The 25214-nt window shown below is 38.1% G+C and overlaps 1 protein-coding gene across 11 annotated transcripts in view; it reads left to right on the forward strand.

Annotated features, from left to right (window-relative positions):
- The first annotated feature begins 506 nt into the window (after positions 1-506).
- EMSY (EMSY transcriptional repressor, BRCA2 interacting) overlaps positions 507-25214 on the forward strand; it is a 105721-nt gene continuing 81013 nt past the window's right edge. For 4 of the 11 annotated variants that reach the window (XM_050756058.1, XM_050756068.1, XM_050756061.1 and 1 more), the window contains exons 1-8: positions 507-610; positions 2277-2385; positions 8613-8712; positions 10062-10136; positions 11541-11582; positions 14981-15156; positions 16737-16889; positions 20270-20529. In XM_050756058.1, the coding sequence (XP_050612015.1) occupies positions 2316-2385; positions 8613-8712; positions 10062-10136; positions 11541-11582; positions 14981-15156; positions 16737-16889; positions 20270-20529 (876 nt within the window). In that variant the 5' untranslated portion in view covers positions 507-610; positions 2277-2315. The remainder of the gene's footprint in view (positions 611-2276; positions 2386-8612; positions 8713-10061; positions 10137-11540; positions 11583-14980; positions 15157-16736; positions 16890-20269; positions 20530-25214) is intronic. The other 7 variants (XM_050756064.1, XM_050756066.1, XM_050756060.1 and 4 more) reach the window with 5 other exon arrangements.

Below are 25214 nucleotides of genomic sequence, written 5' to 3' on the forward strand. Positions count from 1 at the left end.
GAGGCCGCTAATAATTGCCCTCACTATCGAAGAAACTCGATCCTAATCCTCGACGGCACTTCAGGAACAAAGCTGCTCTCCCATCATCCCTAACCTCGCTACAGTAAAGGTCGCAGCAAAACCCCTGCTACACCCGCTAGCGCCATCTTGGCCGCTACGTGTGACGCCACACGTAGCAGAGAGGGCAGCCGATTGGCTGGGAGAAGGCAGCCCAGGAGAGGCGCGCGAAGCCAGAGACAGGAGGGTATGTAGCAGAAGCCAAGAGAACTACAATCCCGGCCTTCCTTGCGCGTACGACAGCAAACCCGAAGCGAAAGAGGTTGGAGTTTGTATTCCGACCACAACTCCCAGCACCCTCCGCGATGTCTGTCCTTTTCTTTCATAACGCGGAGGAAAAAAAGGACAAGATGAATGGAAGGCTTTTGGTGTTTGTCCTCCGAAAGGCGGGAAAGGCGAACTACACCTCCCGACTGGCCGCGCGCGGCTGCGCCTGCGCCCTGTTATCTGTCGCCATCTTGCCCCTTCAGAGGCACCGCAAACAAACCCAATTCCTGGTGTCCCCTAGTCTTGGCGGAGGAGCCTTTTAGATGAGCCCCGAAAGGCCGGGCAGGTGGGTGACTCTCAGGCAGGGTCCTGGAAAGAGCTGGCAGACCAGCCAGGGTAGAGGAGCGCCGGGCCAAGCATTCGGAGCCCGGCTTGGGGCTCCCAGCCCCATCCTCCGTTGTTTCCTAACGGGATCGTGGGGCTCCCCGAGGTGGACTCAGGGGGACTCTGGCAGGCCTGGTGCTGGGACTCCGGGGGTCTAGCTCTGGGAGACTCCCGGTGAGTCCAGGTCGTCTGGCTGGCTGTCCGCTGGCTTACTCTCTCTCCGTTGTCCTCTCCGCTGGGGAGGGAGTGAGGCGTGGGTGCCAGCCGGGACCCCTGACAACAGCTACTGGCCCCGAGGGGCTTGGGTCGTGGGCTTGACATTGCAACCGGCGCCGAGAGGCCCGGGTGAGGAGCCTGGGCGGGCTGCTCTTGTTGTGGTGCTGCGAGGGAGTGCGTGTTTGGAGAGGGGGCGGGGCGGGCTTGCCTCCTTGACACTTGAGTGGGGAAGGATCCTACAAGATCCCGATTCCCCGAGCGGGCTTCGGCAACTACTGCCCGGGTTTCCGATGCGTTGCGTCCCCGCTGTGGGGTCCCCTGGCTGGGACGCGCCGGGATGCCGTGACGTGGTGCTCGGTTCTAGCAGCCTCCGACCGCCTCCAAGATCCTGTCGGGAGGCGGGGACTGGCTTGTGGAGGGAGCGGATTCCTTTGGCTCTGCCCCTTCTTCCTCCTCCCCACCCCTTTTCTTTATGTCATACTGCCGGCTGGGGCGCGCAGTCCAGTTCTCCTTGCCTTGGGTTGGTTCTGAGCTGAGAGGACTATGGGAAGTAGGGGGAGGGGGGCTCACCTCGGGACACAGAGTTGGAGTTAGCAGCCCCAGCGCCTGGGACGGGATATAGCAGTTATTTCGGTTCTGTGTCTAACTTCTAGGCTAGACAGTGGGCTCATTCATTCATTCATTCATTCATTCGTTTTACTCAGTCGCGTCAACCATTCACTTACCCATTTAACAAATACTTTACAGCGGCTGTACTCTGTGCTAAGCAGGTATTGCGCGAGTCCCCAGCGCCGTGTAGTTTTGTGTTTTACACTAGAAAATTCCCAGTTCTAAGTAAGTTCCTGGCAGCTAAACTTTTGGTAAATGGTTTTCAATAACTACAGGATCAAGATTCATATTCCATTGTTAAGACTTGAGGAGAGAGTTATTTAGTACGTTTCTTTAACTTGCTAGGAGCTTCACAAATTTTATCTCATGTAATTCATAAGTGAGGAAGCTGACAGGAGTCAACTTGCCCAAGGTTGGTAGTACCACCTATTTATTAAATTAAATGCCAGCCACTATGAAAGAACTTTACATATAGTGTTCTTTAATACGCATAACAAACTGGGTGGTATTACCTCTGTTTTATAGATGTGTAAAGCTTAGGCTCAACCAGTAAGTTGAAAAGTTGGGACTGGAAACCTAGAGGTGTCTGGCTCTAAATCCTGTGTTCGTTCCACTGTGATAGTTCAAATGGTTTAATTCTTGATTTGTCAGAAGTTGGAAAGTGTGGTGGTGAGAAAGCATTGTAAAATATTAATGTCTGTTTGGTTTACTTCTTAGCCTGTGGCTGGATCTCCAGGTGAGTGGCCCCTTGAATGTACTTTGGTACTTTGGTAATTTGACTTTTTTAAATTTTGTTCTGGTAGGGAGGACAAGCTCTTTGGGGCTACCAAACAGAAGCAGCAATGCCTGTTGTGTGGCCAACCCTTTTGGATCTCAGCAGGGATGAATGCAAAAGGATTCTTCGAAAATTGGGTATGACGTTCATTGTTTGTTTTTTTACCTCTCTATGATACTTTTCCCTTTCTGCCTGGGTCATGGCTGTTGGCATGGATGTCATATCTCACGCTACATCAGAAATTCTTTGGAGATACAGTTCCCATCTTACTCATTGTTGTTTCCCTCAGTGCCTAACATAGTGCTTTGTAAATAGTAGGTGTGTGAATTGTAATAATACTAGTAGCTAAGATTTATTGAGGGCTACTTGGCTATTCTGAGTCTTTTTTATACAACATCTAATTTAAATATTTTAAGAATTAACTTGGTCGTTTGAAAGCCTGAAAGGTAGGTGTTTTTTGTTTGTTTGTTTTGTCTCCATTTTACAGATGAAGCTTAGAAGCCAAGGTGATGGTGATAGACATCCAGTCAGTATTTGAACCAGGGAATATGCTTTCAGTCTCACTTTAACATACTCTTAACCTTCATGATTGTATGTGTCAATTATATACTATTTCTGAATTCTAAATTGATGTAAGCTATGCTCACTTTTTCAAATTATATTTTACTATAATAAAACATTTTATGCTTGTAATTTATTATTTAGTGCTTCTTTTCACCTACAGCAGCCTTTCTTAACCAGTATTGAGGGAAAGAATTAAGCCCTAATGCTAAGGTATCCATTGTATGTAAAGAACTAACTTCGTCCTGTGCATCTAGAATGCTATTAATTATTGCTTTCCTTGGGAAAATTGAGAAAAAGAGTTATTACTCAAATCATTTTGTGTTCTGTGGTTCAAATGAGGATCTTTGGTTGAGAAATGCTGCCTTAGACTGTGAGGACCTTGTCTTATTTACCACTGTAGTTTCTGGCTAGCACAATAAATGAAATAATTGAAAAAATAATTTGAAAAAGAGATTAAATGTTTTGGCAGTGGATATGCATTATTTAGATAGCTGTGATTTTAAAGGAAAAGTATAGGTCTTGAATTTAGACAGACCTAGGGTCTTGGTATTATTACGAATGACCCATGTGACCAAGGACAAGTTATTTATTCTTCCTAAATTTGTTGATATTTTTGTTTAAAAAAAAAAAAAGGATAACAGTGTCTGCCTCATTAGTTTGTTACGTGTGTTAACAGTATACAAAAAGGGCCCATCATAGTAAATCTTTGTTGGGAATTTTTCTTTGTAAATCAGATAGAATCATAGCGGCTCTGGCCCTGTCTGTCCTTTTATTCCACCCAAGGCCACTGTGAGGATTTCAAATCACTTTTTAACAGCGTCTTTTTTTTTTTTTTTTTTTTTTTTTTTTGAGACAGAGTCTCGCTTTGTAGTCCAGGCTGAAGTGCAGTGGCCGGATCTCAGCTCACTGCAAGCTCCGCCTCCCGGGTTTACGCCATTCTCCTGCCTCAGCCTCCCGAGTAGCTGGGACTACAGGCTCCTGCCACCTCGCCCGGCTAATTTTTTGTATTTTTTAGTAGAGACGGGGTTTCACCGTGTTAGCCAGGATAGTCTTGATCTCCTGACCTCGTGATCCACCAGTCTCGGCCTCCCAAAGTGCTGGGATTACAGGCTTGAGCCACCGCGCCCGGCCAACAGCATCTTTTAAAGCAAGTCTAAGAGTTGTTTTTGGAGAGGGTGTGGGGATGTCAATCTTTTTTTTTTTTTAACCTTATATCCAAACTTTTAGTGCTAATCTGAAGATAGTTTTCTACACACTTACATACAATTAATATAACTTGTTAGTTGCTGATTATAAAGTTGGATTCATATTTATTTAATAGCTGAAATTGCAGAACATATCACAAAGACAGTAGATTAGATTGGGGTTTCTGGGTTTGGGGGCGTTTGAATTGAGAGGTTATGTTTAAATATGGTAACCTTTAAGTCTAAATTTATTCCTAATTTTAGTCAGAGCTGTGTGGGTAATGTTGCTGCAGAACTGCTTCTATACAAAAGAAAACAGTCATCTTGTATGGTAATATAATCTTCACTGACCCCTCACTTTGGGGGGTGAGCTTTGATAGTGATTAGCCAAAGACTTCCTCCCCACCCGTTGGCTTATTATCATAACAATGAAACCTTTTAATCGTCTGCAAATGCTAACTCTAGGTCCAAAGTTTAGAAAAGGTACATACGGTTTTTAAAAATTAGCTGTATCCTTTAAAAAATAGTTATAAATCATTTTAATATAAGATGTTAAATACTTAGATTTTACATACATATAAAGAAATTGGGATAGAGAATTTCTTTATATATACTGAATGTGTCAGTGCTAGATAAATGCTTCCTTCTCTCTGTCTTGCCTCTCCCCTTGCCTATTTTTGTGATCATTCCTGAGCTGTAGCTCCAACATGGGACTTTATGGACTATAGTGTATTTGAATGGCTGATTTAATGGACCAAATTGAGGGCTTTATATAAATGGTTTGGCAAATCTTTCGTTTTTGGAATGTTCATATGTATTTATTATTTTATTCTACTTTTGTGTTTGCAATAGAATGGCATGAAAAATAATTACAGAAATTCAGCTAAATTTGAGGTATGTAAGGATCTAAGGATACCCATCAAAATGGACATCAATAAATGTGAAGGAGGTTGGGAAGCTAATAGGGTTCTTTACAATGAGTGAATTTCTTGTGAAGAGGAGGAAGTGATGTGGATCCTATATCTGTGGTAACTGTGTTCAGAGTCCCAGTTTTGTGTATGTGAGGTTGCCATCTCTTGATTTTTGTACATGACTTCTTAGACTTGAAATGAGACTTGAAATGTCAGAAATATTGTCGTATTTCTTTAGTTAATTTTATTTTTTCTGAAGTACTGTCTTGATCATCATAAATTCCACAAGTCACAAGTGTGAACTTCTTTTTCATTTTTCTCAAACTGTTCCCTCACTTTGACCTCTTCATTTCTTTTTACGGCATTGCTGTTCTCCTAAACATTTTGCAAGCTGCAGAATCTGACTTCCTTCTGCTGTTACTTCCCACAATCAATCAATTACTGAGTCCTATCAAATAAAAACATTTTAGACTGGAAATAGAGGCTTTTCTCAGTCTGACCACAAACTACTTTTCCATTTTTACCGTTCTCTGTTCTCTTACATGTGTGAACTAAAATCTTTAAAGCAGTTATTTGGATATATTTCTTAGGTGCCTTGTTGGATTTTAGTCACCTTAAGGATAGGGATTTTGTTTTGTTCCTAGAAATATTCTCCATGGTACCTTGTAGCAGTAATGTTCAGTTAGTAGTTTGGTTTGAGCTAGTGACTATCCAAATACAGACATATTTTTACTGCCCTTAGTGTAAAACTCTCAAACATAGTTACTGTTACTGGAAGTTACTGGAATAATGTGAAACATTGTCTGTTCTTTTACTCTATTTCTTTTGTACATTTGCTTTTTTTTTTTTTTTTTTTTTTTTTACCCTGCCTGCCTGGAGCACAATTCTCTTTCTGATTAAAGCTTCTGCTTCTACACTAGATGATGTATTTCTCCTCTGTACTTTTACCATTGTATGTAAACTGTATCATAATTGCCTGATGACTTGTTTCACTGTAGCTCTCTATTCTAGAGTTAACTCCCTGAGGGCAGGATTAGCACACCATTTGGTATATATAATAGGACTCAATACTAATTTCATAAATTGGGGAGGGCATAAACATTTAGAGTATACGGCATTCTTGGTTATCCCTAGTGCTTTTTCTGGACTCTATTCTGAGTCTGATAAAAGCTGAAATATGTTTCCTGAAACTAAGTATTTCCTTCACTACTCTGAGCAGCAGAGCTTTGTCCTTCAAGAGTGACCGCCACATTGAAATGTCTACATAGTATCCAACACAGGTTGAACATGCAGGATGTTTAAACTTAGGGTCATTTGGTTGGACCAGACATTCCTTTTTTTTTTTTTTTTTTTTTTTTTTTTTCTGAGACAGGGTCTTACTGTGTCACGCAGACTGAAGTACAGTGGCGTGAACATGGCTCACCACATCCTCAACCTCCCAGGCTCAAGTGATCCTCCTACCTCAGCCTCCTGAGTAGCTGGGACCATAGGTGTGCACTACCACCCCAGCTAATTTTTAATTTTTTTGTAGGGATGGGGTCTTGCCATGTTGCCCAGGCTGGTCTTGAACTCCGGAGCTCAAACAGTCCTCCTACCTCGACCTCCTGAAGAGCTGGGATTACAGATGTGAGCCATGGTGCCTGGCCAGATTTTTGTTTTGCTTTATTTTGTTTTTTGAAACAGGATCTTGCTCAGTTACCCAGGCTGGAGTGCAATGGCATGATCACAGCTCACTGTATCCTTGACTTCCTGGGCTCAAGTGATCCTCCCATGTCAGCCTCCTAAGTAGCTGGGACTACAGGTGTGCACCACCACACCCAGCTAATTTTTTGTATTTTTTTTGTACAGCCAGGGTTTTGCCATGTTGCCCAGACTGGTCTTGAACTCTTGGACTCAAGCGGTCTGCCCACCTGGGCCTCCCAAAAGTGCTGGGATTACAGGTGTGAGCCACCATGCTTGGCCCTGGCCAGACATTTCTATTTTATGTAAAAATATTTAAGGTAGGCAGCCCAGCCCAGTCTTCTATATAAAGCTTATTTTTGACAGAACTGTGAATAATATCAACTGAATGAGACTATTAGTTTATTTTTGGTGTAGTACTTAGTCTGTGGGCTCACGTTTTTTGAGTTTCTCTTGTGTGTGAGGTATTTGCAAATAACAAATACTTATGATAACTTGACTATGAAAACAACTCTGGTTTGGACATTTATTTCCCACCATTCTGGTTTGCTCAGATATATCTGTTTCATAGTTAACGGTTTAAAACAACAACTGTTTTATTATTTCTTGCCATTCTGTGGGTTGCTGGCCTTGTCTGAGTTCTTTCAGGTATTCAGTGGTAGCTTATATGGGGACTAGGCTGAGGTAGCTGGCCTCTCTCTTCATTTGGCTTCTCATTCTGGGCGTCTTCACAGCTTGGTGATCTCAAAGTTCCTGAAGGGCAAGGCCTTGTATGCAAGTACTTAGCAAGCTTCTGTTTGCATCATGTTTGCTGTTGTTCCCTTGGCCAAAGCAAGTAATATGCCAAGACTAGAGTCAATGTGGGAGGGTACTACACAAGGGTAGTATGCAAGGGCGACATTGAGAGGCGTGTATAGTTTATTGGAGGCCATTGGGGACTTTTGATTTTATATTTTAACCAGTCCTGGAGACTGACAGTTTTCTTTCTTTCTTTTTTTTTTTGAGACGAACTTTCTCTCTGTCACCCAGGCTGGAGTGCAGTGGTGCCACCTCTGCCTCCTGGGTTCAAGCGATTCTCCTGTCTCAGCTTCCCAAGTAGCCAGAATGACAGGCACCAGCCACCACAGCTAAGTTTGTATTTTTAGTAGAGATGGAGTTTCTCCATGTTGGTCAGTCTGGTCTCAAACGCCCGACCTCAGGTGATCCACCTGCCTCAGCTTCCCAAAGTACTGGGATTACAGGCATGAGCCACTGCTCCCAGCTTGACAGTTTTATTTCTTAATGGTTATTTCTGTGGAAAGAGTGAAATGAAGATGTCTGGTATTAGGATTCAGTATATTATGTCCTAGTTGCTGTAAGAGCATTTCGTGTTTATGTTTCCCAATTAGTCATTTTGATGATAGTTTTTATAGATGCAGAGGATCTTACTTCTGGAGGGGACCTACAAAGTCCCTTCTAGGTAAGGAAACAGGTTTAGAGATGAGAAAAGACTTGCTGAGTGTCACGCAACTAATAAGTGGCAGTGCTGGAGCCAGAATATTTTGTTCCAATATTTTTTCCATTGCATAGTATTTACAGTACTTCCAACTACACAGGAGGGAGGTAGAATATAGTTTGAATTCTTAGGCAAGCCTGAGGAATTATTTTAAGAGTTGATTAATGAAGATCCCTTTTAGTAATGCTGAAAACTTCTTAGCCTTATTACATCACTTGGTGCCTATTCCCAGTTGTTGGTATCATTTGTGCTATATGTTTTTCAGTGACAGTGTGTGAAACAAAATATCTACTGTTAGATTTTTCTGCCTAAACATTTTATATACATGACTTCTGTGAGGCAATGAAAAACAAAATGATGTAAAATTATAAAATCACATTTTAATGTTATTAGATAAAATTTTTGAAAGGAACTTAAAACAGTATTTGTATTTGATTATTTTTAGTTTTTTTCTCTGAAGTTTCACTATACATAGCCACAGTATTAAAATATTAAAGGCCTATCTTGATCAAATAATTTTCTTCTTCTAGAATTGGAGGCATATGCTGGAGTTATCAGTGCACTTCGGGCACAGGGGGATCTCACCAAGGAAAAGAAAGATCTTCTTGGAGAACTATCAAAAGTTCTTAGGTAAATTATCATAAACATTTGTGAGACGTGACTCTAGAAATTTCATTTTGAGGGATTTTATTACTTATCACTCTCAAATTAAGTAACTGTCAAATTAAGTTGAAGAACAGAGGTGTTCAAATTGTTGGTGGTAAGAGACTCCATCCCAGTTGTGTGCTCTGTTACAGAAAATTATATAACTTACCATTTATTGTGTAATCCAGAATGAATATAATCCAGAATGAAGAGCGTGCAAACTCTTCAGAAAGAGTTGAAGGCGGGTTTTCTTACTTTTGGCCCACCTGGGAAAGGGAGGTGCTTTTGACATAGGTGAAAGAAAGAAGAGCAGTAACTGGATATGATGATCTAGAGTGGCATTTGCTGGAGGGAAGAGGTGATGTGAGGAAGATGCCTTAATTTACATAAATGGGTAGTGATTATGTGGTCATTGCCTTAAACATAGTGTTTTTAAAGTGAAAATATGGAAGAGGCTCTTCCTGTTACTTAATATTAATATAGGGATGTTATTAAACCAAATTCTCAGTTTTATTGTTTTCATAGTTAACAAGTTGTATTTCTTTGTTGTTTATATTTCTCATAAATTCTGTTTTCTAGCCTCTTAAATGTTTTGGTCCATGTTAGAGATATAGCTTAAGTTGTATGGAATACAATTTGAAGAGCGGTATTCATTTTATTGAGTATTTATGAATGGAATGGATGTAACCTTTTAAAAAGTTGTTTCCTATTATTAACTTTACATGTGTTTAATCAGGATTAATATAAGCACATTTTACCATTGGTAACATAATGTAATGTAGAAGATATGCAGCTAAAGTATTGAGTAATAAAGAAATATTACCCTGGTGTTAAGTTGTATAGCATATAGCCACAGGAAACAGATTATCTTGCCACTCTCATTTGTCTATTATATTCATTAAACGTTAAGTTATAGACTCTTAAGCTTTAGAAAAGACCTTAGAAAACTTTCTTGTAAGTGACAAAATCCTCTTCTCAGCAGTCACAATTAGGAAGCCATTCAGCGTCTGTTTGCATGTTTAAATAGCAGGAAGCTCTGCTAATCTTATCCATGGTCTGACATTTCTGAAATTTGGAAGTAATGCCTTGATATCAGGCTGAATTTGTCTTCCTATGATTTGTAATTTGCAACTAATTATTTCTGCAGTTACACATAATTAGTATGAATCCTTTTCTAAGATGTTAAAGCGTTTGAAGATACTCCTGTCTGTATCTTTTCACAAAGCAATCTTGTCTCCCTTCTTCCCCCAGAAATGTTGACTTAAACATTAATGAAAGTATAGAAAAGAGCTGCCTGCTTGGCAGAGTTCTATAATGGCTATTTTTCTTCATAGCATCTCAACAGAACGCCACCGTGCTGAAGTTCGGAGAGCAGTAAACGATGAACGGTTAACAACAATTGCACATAAGTAAGCCATTAGTCATACCATCCCTGATTTTTTTTATGACATAGTGTAACACAGTTTTGAAACAGTCTTCCTATTGTGTAGCAGATTCCTGAGTCTTTTAAGTAACAATATCTCTATACTCAGGGATCCTGATCATAGCAGTAAAAGTGATATTAACTGTTTATTCAGTTGGTTATTTTTTTTGCATTTGGTTAGGCAAGCTTGAAGTACTCAGGTCAAATCCTGTTACAATGTAATCTCTGTCCAACTAAAAATCACCATAATTTAGCGGATGATTCATTTACTTGAGACCAAGTTCAATAACAAAATATTGTGTCCCTTAAAATTAAAAGCCCTTTAGAGGTTCTTTGTAATGGTATTTGATATGTTATTACCTTATAAACAGGCGTTGTAACTTTTTTGATATCTGACTCATTATTTCATGTATTTTGAGATTCAGAAAAAAATGTGAAATTTGTGTTCTGTCTTTAAGAAATATGAATATAACATCTCTTAATTTATTTTTAAAAAGCCAAAAAAAATAAAATGATTAAAGATTCTTACCAAATTGTTTTCTGATCATTATAACTATTTAAGAGGAGGGGTGGAGGGTGGCAGAGGATTGAGGGCAGGGATCAAGCCGTAATTGAGTACGTATGGAGACAGTGCCTCCTATAGAATACAAAGGATCAGAAATTAGCCTTTAAATGTTTATACAAGATGATAAAACATTTCATAAAATGTTATAGTATAATTCATTTATTTTTTATTTTTATATTTTAATGTTAAATGAAACTAAAGGGAAAAATTCAGTGCATTTCTATAATGTGAGAACTTAAACATTGTATTTAAACGAATTGGCAATATTTGAATTGACCCCCAAGAGCTTCATCTTGTGCTTCACTGTCCCTCATTTTACTTAACATAAAATGGGGTGCTGCCTTTTCAACAGCATAGTTTGAAGGTTGAGCTGTTTATTCTGGAATTTTGAGATTCTTCAGTGGTAGGTATAGAGATTCTATAGAAATTTAAGATTCTTCAGTGGTAGGTATAGCGCTGTAGAAATTTGGGAATTTTCCATTAGAGACATTTAGTAATCTAGTTGCTAGGCTAACATGGTTGAAACACTCAAATATTAATTAATGTGTTCCTTCTTTAATTTGCTCTAAGATTTTGACTTGGGGTGTTCTAGAAGTAATGGTAACTGAGCCTAGATTCTAATTTGAGAACTGGTAATAGGAAATGTATGTGCTAGAGAATAAAGTAGTAAACCTTAGCTTGCATTCAGAGGCACTTAGAAACAAATTAGTATTGTAGAAGCATTGGAACGGTATTGTGGGGCAACTAGTTGTAAGTTGATGCATCAGTTTCATACTTAAAGGATAACATTTATTTAGTCTCCTTTTCCTTTTTTCCCCTTTAAAGAATGAATTTATCCTTATATTTGGGTGAAAGACCAAGTTACAGGTATGCAAATAGGTTATTATTATTTCAGGCTTTTTCTTGTATTTATTTCCAAATTGAAGCTCTCAATTATTCAGGGGCACATTATTTCCATTTATGAATTAACCATGCCCCTTGCTTTCCTTCTCTTCCCCTCCTCCCCCTCCTAATACTGCCCACCCTTTAGCCATTTTGCTGCTTGGGAGTACTTCTAGTCAGAGGGTGGGAAGGGAGAGGAGGTGAAAATTTTAATTAGTCATTTTACTACTTGTTAGTTGTCCTGGAAAAGGTTTGGTGGAAGAATTTACAAGTATTTGCCAAAATATTTTTGGATAATATTTGAGTTTCTTTAATCTGTTTGACCTCTCCCTTTCCCTCCTCTCTCCATTAGCATGGATAATTGAGAGTTGGCTTTTATCTGCCTGTGTTTCCTCTTTTTTCTCTCCTTTATGATTTCTTTAATACATAAATTTCATTTTTTTGGAAAGAGTTTACTTCAGTGTATAATTTTGAGCTTCTTAGGTTTTTCTATATTCTTGTTTTAATATATTATTGTTTTAGTTGGATCAGATGTTTTTATTTACTTGTTGAGCTCAAGGGGTCAGTGAGTGGGGATTGATGAGGAAGGAATAGATCTCTCATTCTTTTCGTCTCCTCTGCCCTCTTCCCCTCAGAAGTAGCAACAGAGCCTAGTTCCAAATATTATCTATAGGAGGGCTTCATACTCCAAGCCTAGAAAAACAACTAAAGGAATGCATCTGAACTGACTGCATTCTCTTTCTCCTCCCCTCCCCTCCCCCCACTCAAAATAGGAGTTTAGGTCAGAAGGAATGTGGTTGAAAGGTGATGAGAAAGCTGAGAAAATTGAGCACAAAGGAGGGGGAAACAAAAGGAGTGGCATATCTGGGATCAAAGAAAAGCCTTTCTTGTGGCTTGAAACATAACACGTGTTTATTGTTTGGCACCAAGCCACTTATTAAGTAGTTTGATACTCTTAATTCAGTTTTTAATTACGTCAGAATGTTACAGTATTAACGCCTTGGATGTCATGGAGCTTCGGATTTTTTAATTGGACCACTCTTGCCCATGTTGTCTCTAGATTGAGGAGAAAGTGGCTGTCTGGAATTTCTGCTCTCTTAATCCTTTCCCCATCACTCAAACATTCACAGGATACTGCATCAGTTTCTGTGTGAGGATGAGGATTTCTTACTGGTGCCTTGTACACCAAAGGATATGTGGGCCAAGGTAGTTTCATTAGTATAATCTTAGATTTCTCAGAAAAGGGACTGGGGCAAGGTTTCCCCTGTCATACTTAGTATAAATAGAGAGACATTCTTATACTCACACTAAGGTATCTCAGTGAAGCCCTCCAGGAAGATGTTTAGTCTATAAAATCTAGTTTAGATAACTTGTGTAACTAATGCATATTTACACTTATATCTTCATTACTAAGCAAATAGGAATTTCTGATCTAATTCTAACATGATACTTAATTTTTCACTCAAAGTTTGAGCATGTTTGCATGAGTAGAAATTTGGAAGATTTATAGATCTTTCTAAAAGTTGCAGTGGTGTCTTTTGCACTGCAAGTTTTGTCTTTTCAGTAGCATACGTTCATGTGCTTCAAATTATTAATCTTCCATAATTTCTGCCACCACTTAAACAATACACCAGGTAAGTGTAGATGTCACTTAATTTGTGTGGTAAACTCTCACCAAGCAAGCTTATTGTGATATTCTAATAAACTGATAGCAAAATAAAAGTAAGCCAAGAATATGCTGAATAGCTTTTAGAATTTTTTCCTCTAACAATTAGCTTTTGTGTCTCTTTCTTGTTTGTACCATTCTTTGTTTCAAAACTAGCATCAACTTGGGGATTATATAATAAAAAATTTGTGAGTGTTACTGAAGTTTTAGGAATTCCCCTTTCTTTTGTCTTAGGTAGGACTGTGTTAAACCATAAGGGAATTTACACATTTTCCACAGTAAGCCAACTGGATTCATCAGCTCTTAGAAATTCCTTTCTGAACTGAACTTAAATCCTTAAATTGTAAAAGTGATTTATTCCATTCAATGAAAGTTGGTAGTAATTCAACAGCAGTATCCAATTGGTATACATCAAAGGCAAAACCCATTTGAAAAATTTTATACTTTCGACTTATCTGTCAAATAATTTCAGTAGTATGATTATGCTGGTCGAAGGATACATTTATTAGTTGTGTGACCTTAGGCAAGTTATTTGATGTCTCTGACTCAGTTTCCTCATCTGTAAAATGAAGGTAATAATACTACCAAATTCATAGGATTGAAGAGTTAATACATGTAATATGTTTAGAACAATCCTTGACATAAGTGCTTAATGATAACTATCATCATTACTACCATTATTATCATTATCATTATTCCACTGCCCACTAACAAGGGCTTTTATACTCTTATCTAAATCTGAGAATGCGTGGACATACAGAGTCTTAAACTCTAAGTTAGTTTGAAGAACCTATGGTTTCAAATGCAGAAATATTTCTGATTTAGTGAAGAGATTGATTATTTCTGAGTGAATTTTAAACTTCAGCACTAATCATTAGTCAGGGTCTTTCATGGAGCCAATTTAAGAGAAATGATACAACTACCTTTTGCTATTCCAACCTCTGGTTGAATTCTTGGGATGAAATTTGTTCAAGGAATTTAGGGTAGATAAACTGAGAGTGGTGTTTGCTTAGAGAGAGAGTTCAATTGTCTTAATTCCTTCTTAGAGTGAAGAGTGGTATAAATACATAAAAATAATGGCGCGTTTCTTCTAGTGTCCTTAGATCTAGTCTATTTTTAACAAGAAGGATAATAACAATACATTGTCAGTGACACATATGGTTATATATACAGTACTCTTCCATTCTTTTCTACTTAGGCTCCCTCGTTTACTGCCTCAATTTCCCTTGTTTGAAAGCCTTAGAACCTCTGGCCATGCAGGCAGTTAGATAATTTTCAAAAGGTTCAGTGAATTCCATCCTTAATTAAGGAAAATCTAACTTTTAAAATTATAAGTGCTTATTACTTTCTTGGTGTTAATTATAAAATTAAGTTCTAAATATTAGTTGAAATACTAGTTTTCATTAGTGATAGCAGATTTAAGTTAATGAAACCAAAGCCAATATTTATTTAGAAGGCATAGGAAGATTTTTTGTAGTTTCATTTATGTTCATGATAAGATTCAGATTATAGAATAAACTGTGTAAGAACCTAAGTGTGTGACATTCCTTGAATTGTAATTATTCATAATTTTGATCTTGCTTGCTTAAAATAAAGCCTCTCCTATTCCCTCAGGGCACTTTTTATAATTTAAAAAGTTATATATATTTGAGCATATATGTTTGATTTGTTTTTAGTGATTGAAAACCCTTGTAGCAGCGCTTTCTTTTTTGTTTAGTATGTCTGGACCTAATAGCTCTTCAGAATGGTCCATTGAAGGTCGTCGATTGGTACCACTGATGCCCCGGCTCGTTCCCCAAACCGCCTTTACTGTAACAGCTAATGCTGTTGCTAATGCAGCTATCCAGCACAACGCATCTCTTCCAGTGCCTGCAGAAACAGGAAGCAAGGAAGGTGAGTAGAAAAATATGCCTGTGTTAGAGAGTACTTTTTCTTAGAATCTGCAATACAATTTCAAGAAAAGTTGTCTTATTTTTCATCTACTTATATTCAAGTGTTTAAAGGTTATGAAACATAGTAGGAAACTCTAATTCTGAAATTAGACTGCCAGATTTTTAGTCTTAGACAAAATTTAAGTCTCCCTTTTGTCGAAGGTGTGAATTATGTTAATCATCAAAATTGCAGAAACCTCGGAATGGATTTTTGATATCAGTATGTCTTGTTAAAAATGAATAGAAGACCTTAATGGATGACATTAGAAAATAAATAAGGTAACAGAAGTCATTTAGCTGCTAAAAAATGATTCTGAACTGATAGCTTTAGAAAATAAAGCTCCGTTTTCATTTTCTGGAGTCAGTGATATATGCTACTTCTTTGTTCTGGTTAATGAATGTGCTGAATCCATTCCCTGGCAGAAGGGCTTTCTTATCATTATTTATCTAGTAATTGACACATGCTTTAAAAATCCTCCAATTCTCTAGAGACCACCAAGAGTAATATTAAATTTGACAGAACATATTTGGATTGACTCAAGTAGTTTAGTTTGATGTTGCATGACAATGACCCTAAAAACAATGCATTTGTCAGGTTACTCTGGGGAATTGTCTTTGCTTGCCTAGCAATGGCCATGGAACAGAGTAAGACACTCTTTTTTATGCATGACAGGCTCTGTTTTAGGGTGACAAAAGGTATATTTGGAGGAAGACAGTGTATAAACTTGGCCTCCATTGAGTTCCTCCATCTACCGACCCTCAGGTAGAGTGGAAAGAATATAGAGTTTCCACTAGTCAAATCCATGTTTGAATCTTAATTTGTCATTTCCTAGCTGTATGACCTCCAGCAAATTTGAGCTTCTGTGAGCCTTGGGTTCCTCATCTTTAAAATGAGAATGCGATATTGTGAGAATTAGTGAAGATGTATGGAAAGGATTTAGTGTGTGGTACTCAATAAATGATGCCTATAACCTATTCTTACTGTTGGTTAGCTGTATCCCTTCATTGAATGATAGGTTGAAATATGATGTTGTCATTATTTTAGTTGAGTTGTTGTGCTGCTTGGATGGCAATGACTAGTGAGTTGATTTGTAGAAAAGAATGTTACCTTGATTCTTCCTTAGTGGCCACGTTGGAAATTGCTAAGGTTAGGGAAAAATTATCCACCCATGTCATCGGTGCTGCTATTAGTATTAAAAGGGAATACAAGTAAGTGCCTGTTGTCCAACTCCTGCCATGAGTGAAAATTATTTTCATTTTTCTTAGTATAATTTTAACTTTATTTCTTTGTAACTGCGTTTTTCTCCATCAGCAATGCCACCTGTTGACAAGCTGTTAAATACTTGGGAAAAATCTATTTAAGTGATAATTTTCAGGAAAAGTTATTAATGCCTTTTAATCTGTGGACCTAATACCTAGTACTGGCCTCTGACTTCTGATCACATGAAAATGTTAAAATTGGCCTGCAATAAAAATACTTTTTTTGTATGCCTGGACAGTTTTGGTGAAAGTTAACAGCAAACTTTTTTATCGTTCCTTCAGTAGTGGTTTGCTATTCCTACACAAGTACCACGTCAACCCCAACCTCTACCCCTGTTCCAAGTGGCAGCATAGCAACGGTTAAGTCTCCAAGACCTGCCAGTCCTGCCTCCAATGTAGTTGTCTTGCCAAGTGGAAGTACTGTTTATGTCAAAAGTAAGTGATATTCTCAGTGTTATCAGGGCCGTCTTGGCTAAATGCTGCAGTCTAGGCTCTGATTAGACCTGCCTTCCTGGATTAAATCATTGGTCCACTAGCTGTTAGCAGGGTTAGTTTTTGAAGATTTTAAATAATTCCTTTCTTTACATATGACTAGGTATATATTGCTTTTTTAATCAGTTCTGGGGTTTGAGAAGTGACTTCACTTTTGTTCCCTGTGGGTAATCTGCCTTTGAACTGTGCTATCCTTAAGAATTCACTTTTTGATTGTCATGAAATAGAAATGTTGTGAATAGAAACTGAAGGCATGTGCTTATGTGATTTATTCAATATTTCTCCTATAATTTTAATCTTTGTAGTATTTTCTTAGATTATTTTACGGAATGTATTATCCAACTGTTAGATTCAGTGAAACATTTTAGAGAACCTATCTTTATTTCTAATTGCCTGTAATTTTTGAAGTTTCTTTCGTTTTTAGTTTTTAATTCCTTGATTCTACCCTATGAAGCAGTTTGGTGTCGTGCTCGTTTTTTTTTTTCCTTTTTTTTGTTTTTAATTTCGGTTATGACAATGTTGCTTTATATTTATTTATTTTTAATTTGTAAAGAAAAGGGGCCAGGCACAGTGGCTCACGCCTATAGTCCTAGCACTTTGGGAGGCCAAGGCGGGCAAATCATCAGAGGTCAGGAGTTCAAGACCAGCCTGGCCAACCTGGTGAAACCCTGTCTACTAAAAAAAAAAAAAAAGCCAGCCATGGTGACACATGCCTGTAGGCTGAGCTACTCGGGAGGCGGAGACAGGAAAATCACTTGAACCTGGGAGGCAGAGGTTGCAGTGAGCACTGCACCGCAGCCTGGGTGACAGAGCAAGACTCTGTCTCGAAAAAAAGAAAAGTGGTTGATTTGGCTCACTACTCTGCTGGTTGGAAAGTCCAAGTTTGGGTGAGGATCTTATGCTGCTTCAACTCATGGCAGAAAGTGGAAAGAGAGCAGGTGTATGCAGAGAGATCCCATGGTAGGAGAGGAAGTGAGAGACAGAAACTGAGGAAGCCAGAATCTTTTTAAATTTTTTATTTTTTGCTTTGTTTTTCCTATCAACTGGAGGTCATTAATATTTGATTTTCACTTTTCTCAATATAGTTATAAACTTGATTTCTTTGTAACTTAGAGGTAAAGTTTGCTGTTTTAGGCAGGAATTATTCTAGGTCTTTGTCGGCCCTGTTTAAATTAAGAGTTAAAAAATTGAAGAGGTAAGGGTTATATTTTATTACTAATTTCAGGAGTCATGCTACATAATTGTTTATGTCTGCTCTGCAGAGATTTCCTATGTTAAGTTGCTATGTTTTATGTTTCTCATTTGATTTTTAAAAAGTCTAAAAAAACAGTTGAGGCTTTAGTTCCTAAAGAAAAAATGCAGAATCTAGGACTATAATTAAATTTATATCTGATTTCTGCGGATTTAGCCAAGGTGGTCTTTTAAAATAACTGTAGAGACCTACTTTTTGGTCATTTTTAAAGCACTAGGTTGGAGCCGGGCGCAGTGGCTCACGCCTGTAATCCCAGCACTTTGGGAGGCTGAGGTGGGTGGATCACTTGAGGTCAGGCATTCGAGACCAACCTGGCCAACATGGTGAAACTCTGTCTCTACTAAAAATACAGAAACTAGTCGGGTGTGGTGGCAGGCACCTGTAATCCCAGCTATTTGGGAGGCTGAGGCAGGAGAATCGCTTGAACCTGGGAGGCAGAGGTTGCAGTGAGCTGAGATTGTGCCATATACTCTAGGCTGCGCAACAGAACGAGCCTCCATCTTAAAAAAATAATAATAAAAGAAAAGAAAAGAAAATACTAGGCCAGGCATGGTGGCTCGTGCCTATAATCCCAGCACTTTGGGAGGCCAGGGCGAGCGGATCACCTGAGGTCAGGAGTTTGAGACCAGTCTTGCAAACATGGTGAAACCTCATCTCTACTAAAAATACAAAAGAATTAGCCAGGTGTGGTGGCGGGTGCCTGTAATCCCAGCTACTTGGGAGGCTGAGGCTGGAGAATCACTTGAATCTGGGAGACGGAGGTTGTGGTGAGCTGAGATCACATCATTGCATTCCAGCCTGGGCAACAGTGTGAGACTCCATCTCTTAAATAAATAAATAAGTAAAATACTGAAAGTGCATCTCAAACATGAAGAAACTATTTCACATAATATGTAGTTTTAAGTAACTGGAAGATTATTGCTTTATGCTCAGAAGTCATACCAACAACATTAGTTTGGGATATAATCATTTATTTGCCTAACTTTGTATGTGCAAGGCACTATATGGGGAAAACAAACCAATAAGACTTAGTCATTACCCTCTGGGAGCCCCTTACTAATAGGAGATATGTAGACAATCACATTGCCATCTGGTAAGTGGTACTGCTTAGGGGAGAGGTGGATTAGCTTTGCTTAGAGGAATAAAGGAAAGCTTCACTAAGGAGATGGCTTGTAGGATGATGATTGCAGAATGAAGAAGAGGTCATTGATGGTAGGTGGTATTCCCCAAGGAACAATAGTATATGGATACTCAGAGTTGGATAGAATGTGGTTAAGGTGGCTTTGGGGAATGGTGAGCAGTTCAGAATCCCAAGATTATAGGGGTACATGGGGTTGGATGTAACAGGTATTGTGTTCTTGGAAAGATATGGAGTCTTGAATGATATGGTAATGATTTTGTGCCTCATCTTGTAGGGAGATAAAAACTACTAAAGGATTTTAGGCAGTGCATAGGAATGATTAGACGTGAAATTTTGTAGCTAGTCGTAGGATTGAGGGTAGATAGAAGTGGACAGACTGGAAGCATGGACATCTTTTAGGTGATTGTTGCCAAGATACAGGCAGGAGATAAGAAGGCCTGACGTGGCCATAGGTTTAAAGAAAGGAGGGAAGGCCAGGTATGGTGGCTCACACCTGTAATCTCAGCACTTTGGGAGGCTGAGGAGGGCGGATCACCTGAAGTCAGGAGTTCAAGACCAGCCTGGGCCAACATGGTGAAACCCTGTCTCTACTGAAAATATAAAAATTAGCTGACCATGGTGGCAGGTGCATGTAATCCCAGCTACTTGGAAGGCTGAGGCAGGAGAATCGCTTGTACATGGGAAGCAGAGGTTGCAGTGAGCTGAGATCACGCTACTGCACTCCAGCCTGGGTGACAGAGTGAGACTTTGTCTTAAAGAAAAGGAGGGAAGGCATTCAGAGACCACTTTTCTGAGGGAGGATTGATAGAACTTATTGGCTAATGGCTTAAGACGGAGAGAGGTCAAGGACGATATAAAGATTTTAAAAATAAAGTGTAAAATGCAAGATTAGTTTGGTATACATATAGCAGTATTGTTGTTGCCCTTCAGGTGTAAGCTGTTCAGATGAAGATGAAAAACCCAGAAAACGAAGGCGAACAAACTCTTCCAGCTCCTCTCCTGTTGTTCTAAAGGAAGTTCCAAAGGCCGTTGTTCCAGTCTCAAAGACGATCACTGTGCCTGTGAGTGGTAGTCCCAAGATGAGCAACATCATGCAGAGCATTGCCAACTCCTTACCACCCCACATGTCTCCTGTGAAAATAACCTTCACTAAACCGTCAACACAGACAACAAACACAACAACACAGAAGGTATGTGGTGGAGGGAGTCTCTGCCTGCCAATTGTTTCTTTCAGACAGTATGATTCAGATTTAATAAACATGCACTGAGTGCTTACTATGTGCTTGGCATTATGCTGGGGATGTTCACATCTTTTACTTTGTTTAATTCTCCAGATAAGGCTTTGGGATAGGTATTATTATTTCACTTTTGCAGATGAGGCTTTGCGATGTTAAATGACTTGCCTAATATGACACAGCTAGCCGATCTCTTCTAAGAATTGTGCTCTATTTTATCATTGTAATCCTATTTGGAAAAAAATTTAAATAGAAAAATAATTTTAACCTTTATTTGTATGACCTTCCCTGTAGGAACTCAGATTTTAATTTGCCAAAGTAGTAAAGTTGTCAGGTGTTTTATAGAAGAAAGGAAGGATATAATTAAGTGAATAACTTTTGTTATCTTCTTTTTAAATTCTTTGTATGCTATTATTAATTCATTCTTAAATTCTTCTCTAAATATGTTGATCATTAGTATTTTGTCAGTTTCATGTTATTAGACCCCTCTGTCTTCCCACACTGATCTGGATGGACCATAATGGCTCTCTAGGCTTGTTGCACACCTATGTTTCTGGGATCTCTCCTTAACCATCATTCTGATCTTCTTTATTAGTTTCATTGCTCATTTTGCTAGAGCATATCCTCCAGTAGCTACCTGGTGTATGGGTGGATGGAAAGTAAATTTTGGGGGGCCTTGCATGGTAGACTGCAAATTTCTTTATTCTACCTTCCCACTTTTTTTATGGTTTAACTAGGAAAAGTATTCTAGGTTGGAGGTCATTTTCCCTGTCAATTTTTGAAGGTGTTGTTGCTCTGTTGGCTTCCAGCTTCCATTATTGATTTTGGGAAGTCCAGTGCCATTCTAATTTCAGATCCTGTTTTTCTCTTTACAAACTTTCAATAACTTTCGGAATTCTGAAATTTCAAGGTAATGTTCCTTGGTGTGGGTCTTTATTTCATCCATTAGGTTGTATGCTCAGCGGGCCCTTTTATTCTGAATATTTATGTCCTTCAATTCTGATACATTTCTTGAGTTATTTATTTGGTTTGTCTCTGTTTTCTCTTTTTGGATCACCTGTTACTTGCCTATTGAACTGACTACATTGATCCATTTATCTTTCTCGTTTCCATTTTCCATTTGTTTGCATTGTTTTCCTATTCTCATATAATGGTTAAAAGCCTATATTTTGGAATTGGACTTCCTGGATTCAGATCCCAGCTTTTGCCACTTAGTAGCTATGTGACTGTGGGAAAACTAAACTCTCTACCTGAGTTTTCTCATCTATAAAACAGAGAAAACAATGTAATTATTTTATAGGACTTCTGGGTGTAAATACATGAAACAATATATGAAAAATAGAGCCTTGCACGTAGTAAATGCTCAGTATTTTTATTTTCTTTATCGTTTAATTTTATTTTTCACTACATTTATATAATTTTTCATTTTTGCTCTCATACTTTAAATTTCTAGTAACTCTTTTTCTCTGAAAGTTCCTTTAAAAAAAAAAGCGTCCTGCTCTTTCATAGAAGCATTGTATTCTCTTACCTAATGAGATTCATGACAATTTTTTAAATGTTTTCTTCTTTCATGTTCTCTCTGTAAGTTCCTTTTATCTATTTGTTTTGATCCCTTTTATTTAGTTTTCTTAAGTGTCTGGCTGTCTGCTTACAAATGAAAATAGGCACTAAAAAGGTGACAGAAAGCTCTGTATGTATGGGTGGGACATGCTGACTGGTGACTTTCATTGTAAATTGACCCAACTGGACTATTTTATTTTGTTCAGGAACATCCACTACCCCTTTACCTCCACCATTTGTCACTGTCTTTAGGGCTTTTGTTTGGACTGGTAGATTGCTCAGAAATATCCCAGTTTCCTACCTTGAGTAATATAAGCCTGGGTGGCAGTGTTTTGTTTGGGGGTTAAATGGAGGGAAAGGGCTGGGTGGGCTCACCATTCATGATATATATACTTCACTTAACTCCTCTGTTTTTAGCATAGTACCTGGCCTCTCAGATGTGCCTGATGTCATTAGATTTCTTTGTCAGTCTCCCGCATGACACTAAATTCTTAGCCTTCCTTAGGATAGGAGAGAATAACTAGGGATCTAAATGGTTCTTAAATAGATTTTCAACTAATTTTCCTCTCTTTAGTTGCACGTTTATCCCCACTTAAGAAGTATCTGGTGTTCTCAATTCCTGAGTCTTTCTGGGGCTCACAAATGCAGGTTGCCTTATTTTTTGTTATTGTTTCCACGTTAGGTTTTTACTTTCTTGGATATGCTTAATCCATTCCTATTTGTCTGTTTTCCAGTTTCCAAACTTTATAGCTGTTGTCTCCTTTTTGTTTTGACCTTACAGGTTTATGTGCCTTTTCCCTTTTTAAAAAACAATCCCTTTATGCTATTTTAGAGGGATTTTGGGGAAGGAGTTTAAGTAAATTGTGTGGTCTTTCAACCTTTGAATCTTTATTCCTGTGATAACTTCCCCTTAAAGAACCTCCTCGAGTTTCCTGCAAAGATGTCATTATATAATATATTAAAAATTATCATTATTTTCTTAGTAACTAGAAATGATAATGAGCTGATCTGTGGGATGTAATTCTATTTTCAGTCTGAAGATGAGGGATTATGGTATGGTATTAGAATCAAACAAAAACGTTTAGAGTCAGGAGTCCTGGGTTGGAACCCTAGCTCTTCTAGTATGACCTAAATAAATTAGTCTTTCTAAATCTGTTCACTCATTTATGAGATGAGAATGATGTCATCTTAGGACGTTATTGCAAGGATTAAATGAGATTGGATATTTAAAGAGCAACATAAGGTATGTATTCAACAATTGTTGGTTCCTTCCCTTGCAGGTATTTTATGTAATATAGAGTTTTGTTTATTTACACTGTTGATTAATAGCTGTTCCAAATAAATGAATTCATCACTTCATTGAAGCATATCCCTTCATATATAGAAATTAACTATTTTTGATGACTTCTTAAGTTTTATACTGAAGATAATTTTTACATTTTTATTTGATGACTCCAAGACAATCTTTCTGAATGTCACTTTTTATATGCTATTATAGTTATTGCTTTCTAAGCTGGCCCTGTATTAGGTGGCATCATTCTGCTCTACCCTGAATTTTTAAGTCTGCTTACTTAAATGTTTTTACTGCCTTTGTTGCTGGATCTTATTTTCTCAGTAATTCTTCTCTCTTCCCCGCTTCTTGTCTACCCTTTTAATTTGGTATTTGAGAAATAGTAAAGCAAAGCAATAGCTAAAAGACTACCTACCTCCCATCCATATCCTTCTATTCCCGTACTCTGTTTTATTGTTATTCATTATACTTATAACTAGTTGATATTATATTGCAAAGTTGTTTATCTTCTATTTCTCCCAGGGACTATAAGCTGCTAAGGGTAGAGACTTTGTCTTATTCTTCAATTTATTTCCTAGTATTTAGAATAGTACCTGGCATGTAGTAAGTGCTAATTAATGTTTGTTGAATGAGTAAATTAATTAATGAACGAATAGATGTATCTGGTTCCAATACTGGCTTAGCAACCGCCCTTCAGCCTGTTTCTTTATAAAATAAAGATGATCATAGGCCAGGTGTGGTGGCTCACACCTGTAATCCTAGCACTTTGGGAGGCCGAGGCAGACGGATCACCTGAGGGTGGGAGTTCAAGACCAGCCTGATCAACATGGAGAAACTCCGTTCCTACTAAAAATACAAAATTAGCTGGGCATGGGGGCGCATGCCTGTAATCCCAGCTACTCGGGAGGCTGAGGCAGGACAATTGCTTTAACCCGGGAGACAGAGGTTGCAGTAAGCCGAGATCATGTCATCGCACTCCAGCCTGGGAAACAGGAGTGAAACTCCATCTCAAAAAAAGAAAAAAAAAAAAAGAAAAATACTTAACATAGTACATACAGTGAATGCGCAGTAAATGTCACCTAATACTATTAACTTTTCAGTCTTCTTTGTTAGACTAAGCTAAAGATACGTGTAGTAGATGAGGGCTCAGTGAAGTTTGTGAACTTTTTTTAAGTTCATTGACTTTAACATATATTTATTTTTATTTTTTTTCTTCTGAATTTTCAGTTGAGAATGGATAGTTGAGGTTTTCAGACTTGTGATATTTATAAGAGGGCTTATTTATCTCCCAAGTTATATATGAGCCATACCATGAGAGTTCAGGTTCAGAACCTTAGATTTGTCTTACTGTGGTTAAAAAAACAAATGTTTAAAACAAATTAAATTAAAAATAAGACTCATTCATTCCACAAATATTTATTGAGCACCTACTATGTTCCAGATGTAAAACTGTACTCTTTTACTTCATATGTACTCAATGCCATTACTTTTATCATTTTATGGACAAGCCGATATGGGTAGGACTAATAAATGTTCTTGGAGTTTTATGTTTTCCTCTTGCTTGGGTAATTGGATTTTTCTGAAATCTATCCAAGGCTGTCGCCATTATTGCATTCACCTTGGATTTGTCACAAATCCTGTATAAGGCAACTTAGGAATTATTGTAGGTGAAGTGATTTTTATATTAAGTATAATTATTTATGAATTTGTGGACTTTATTCAAATTCAAATAGGTAATATATTTTCAGGGTAGACACATTTCCACCTGTGTTAATGTGGTGCCTTCATT

The sequence above is a fragment of the Macaca thibetana genome, chromosome 14, assembly GCF_024542745.1.
Source record: "Macaca thibetana thibetana isolate TM-01 chromosome 14, ASM2454274v1, whole genome shotgun sequence".
Lineage (NCBI taxonomy): Eukaryota > Metazoa > Chordata > Mammalia > Primates > Cercopithecidae > Macaca > Macaca thibetana.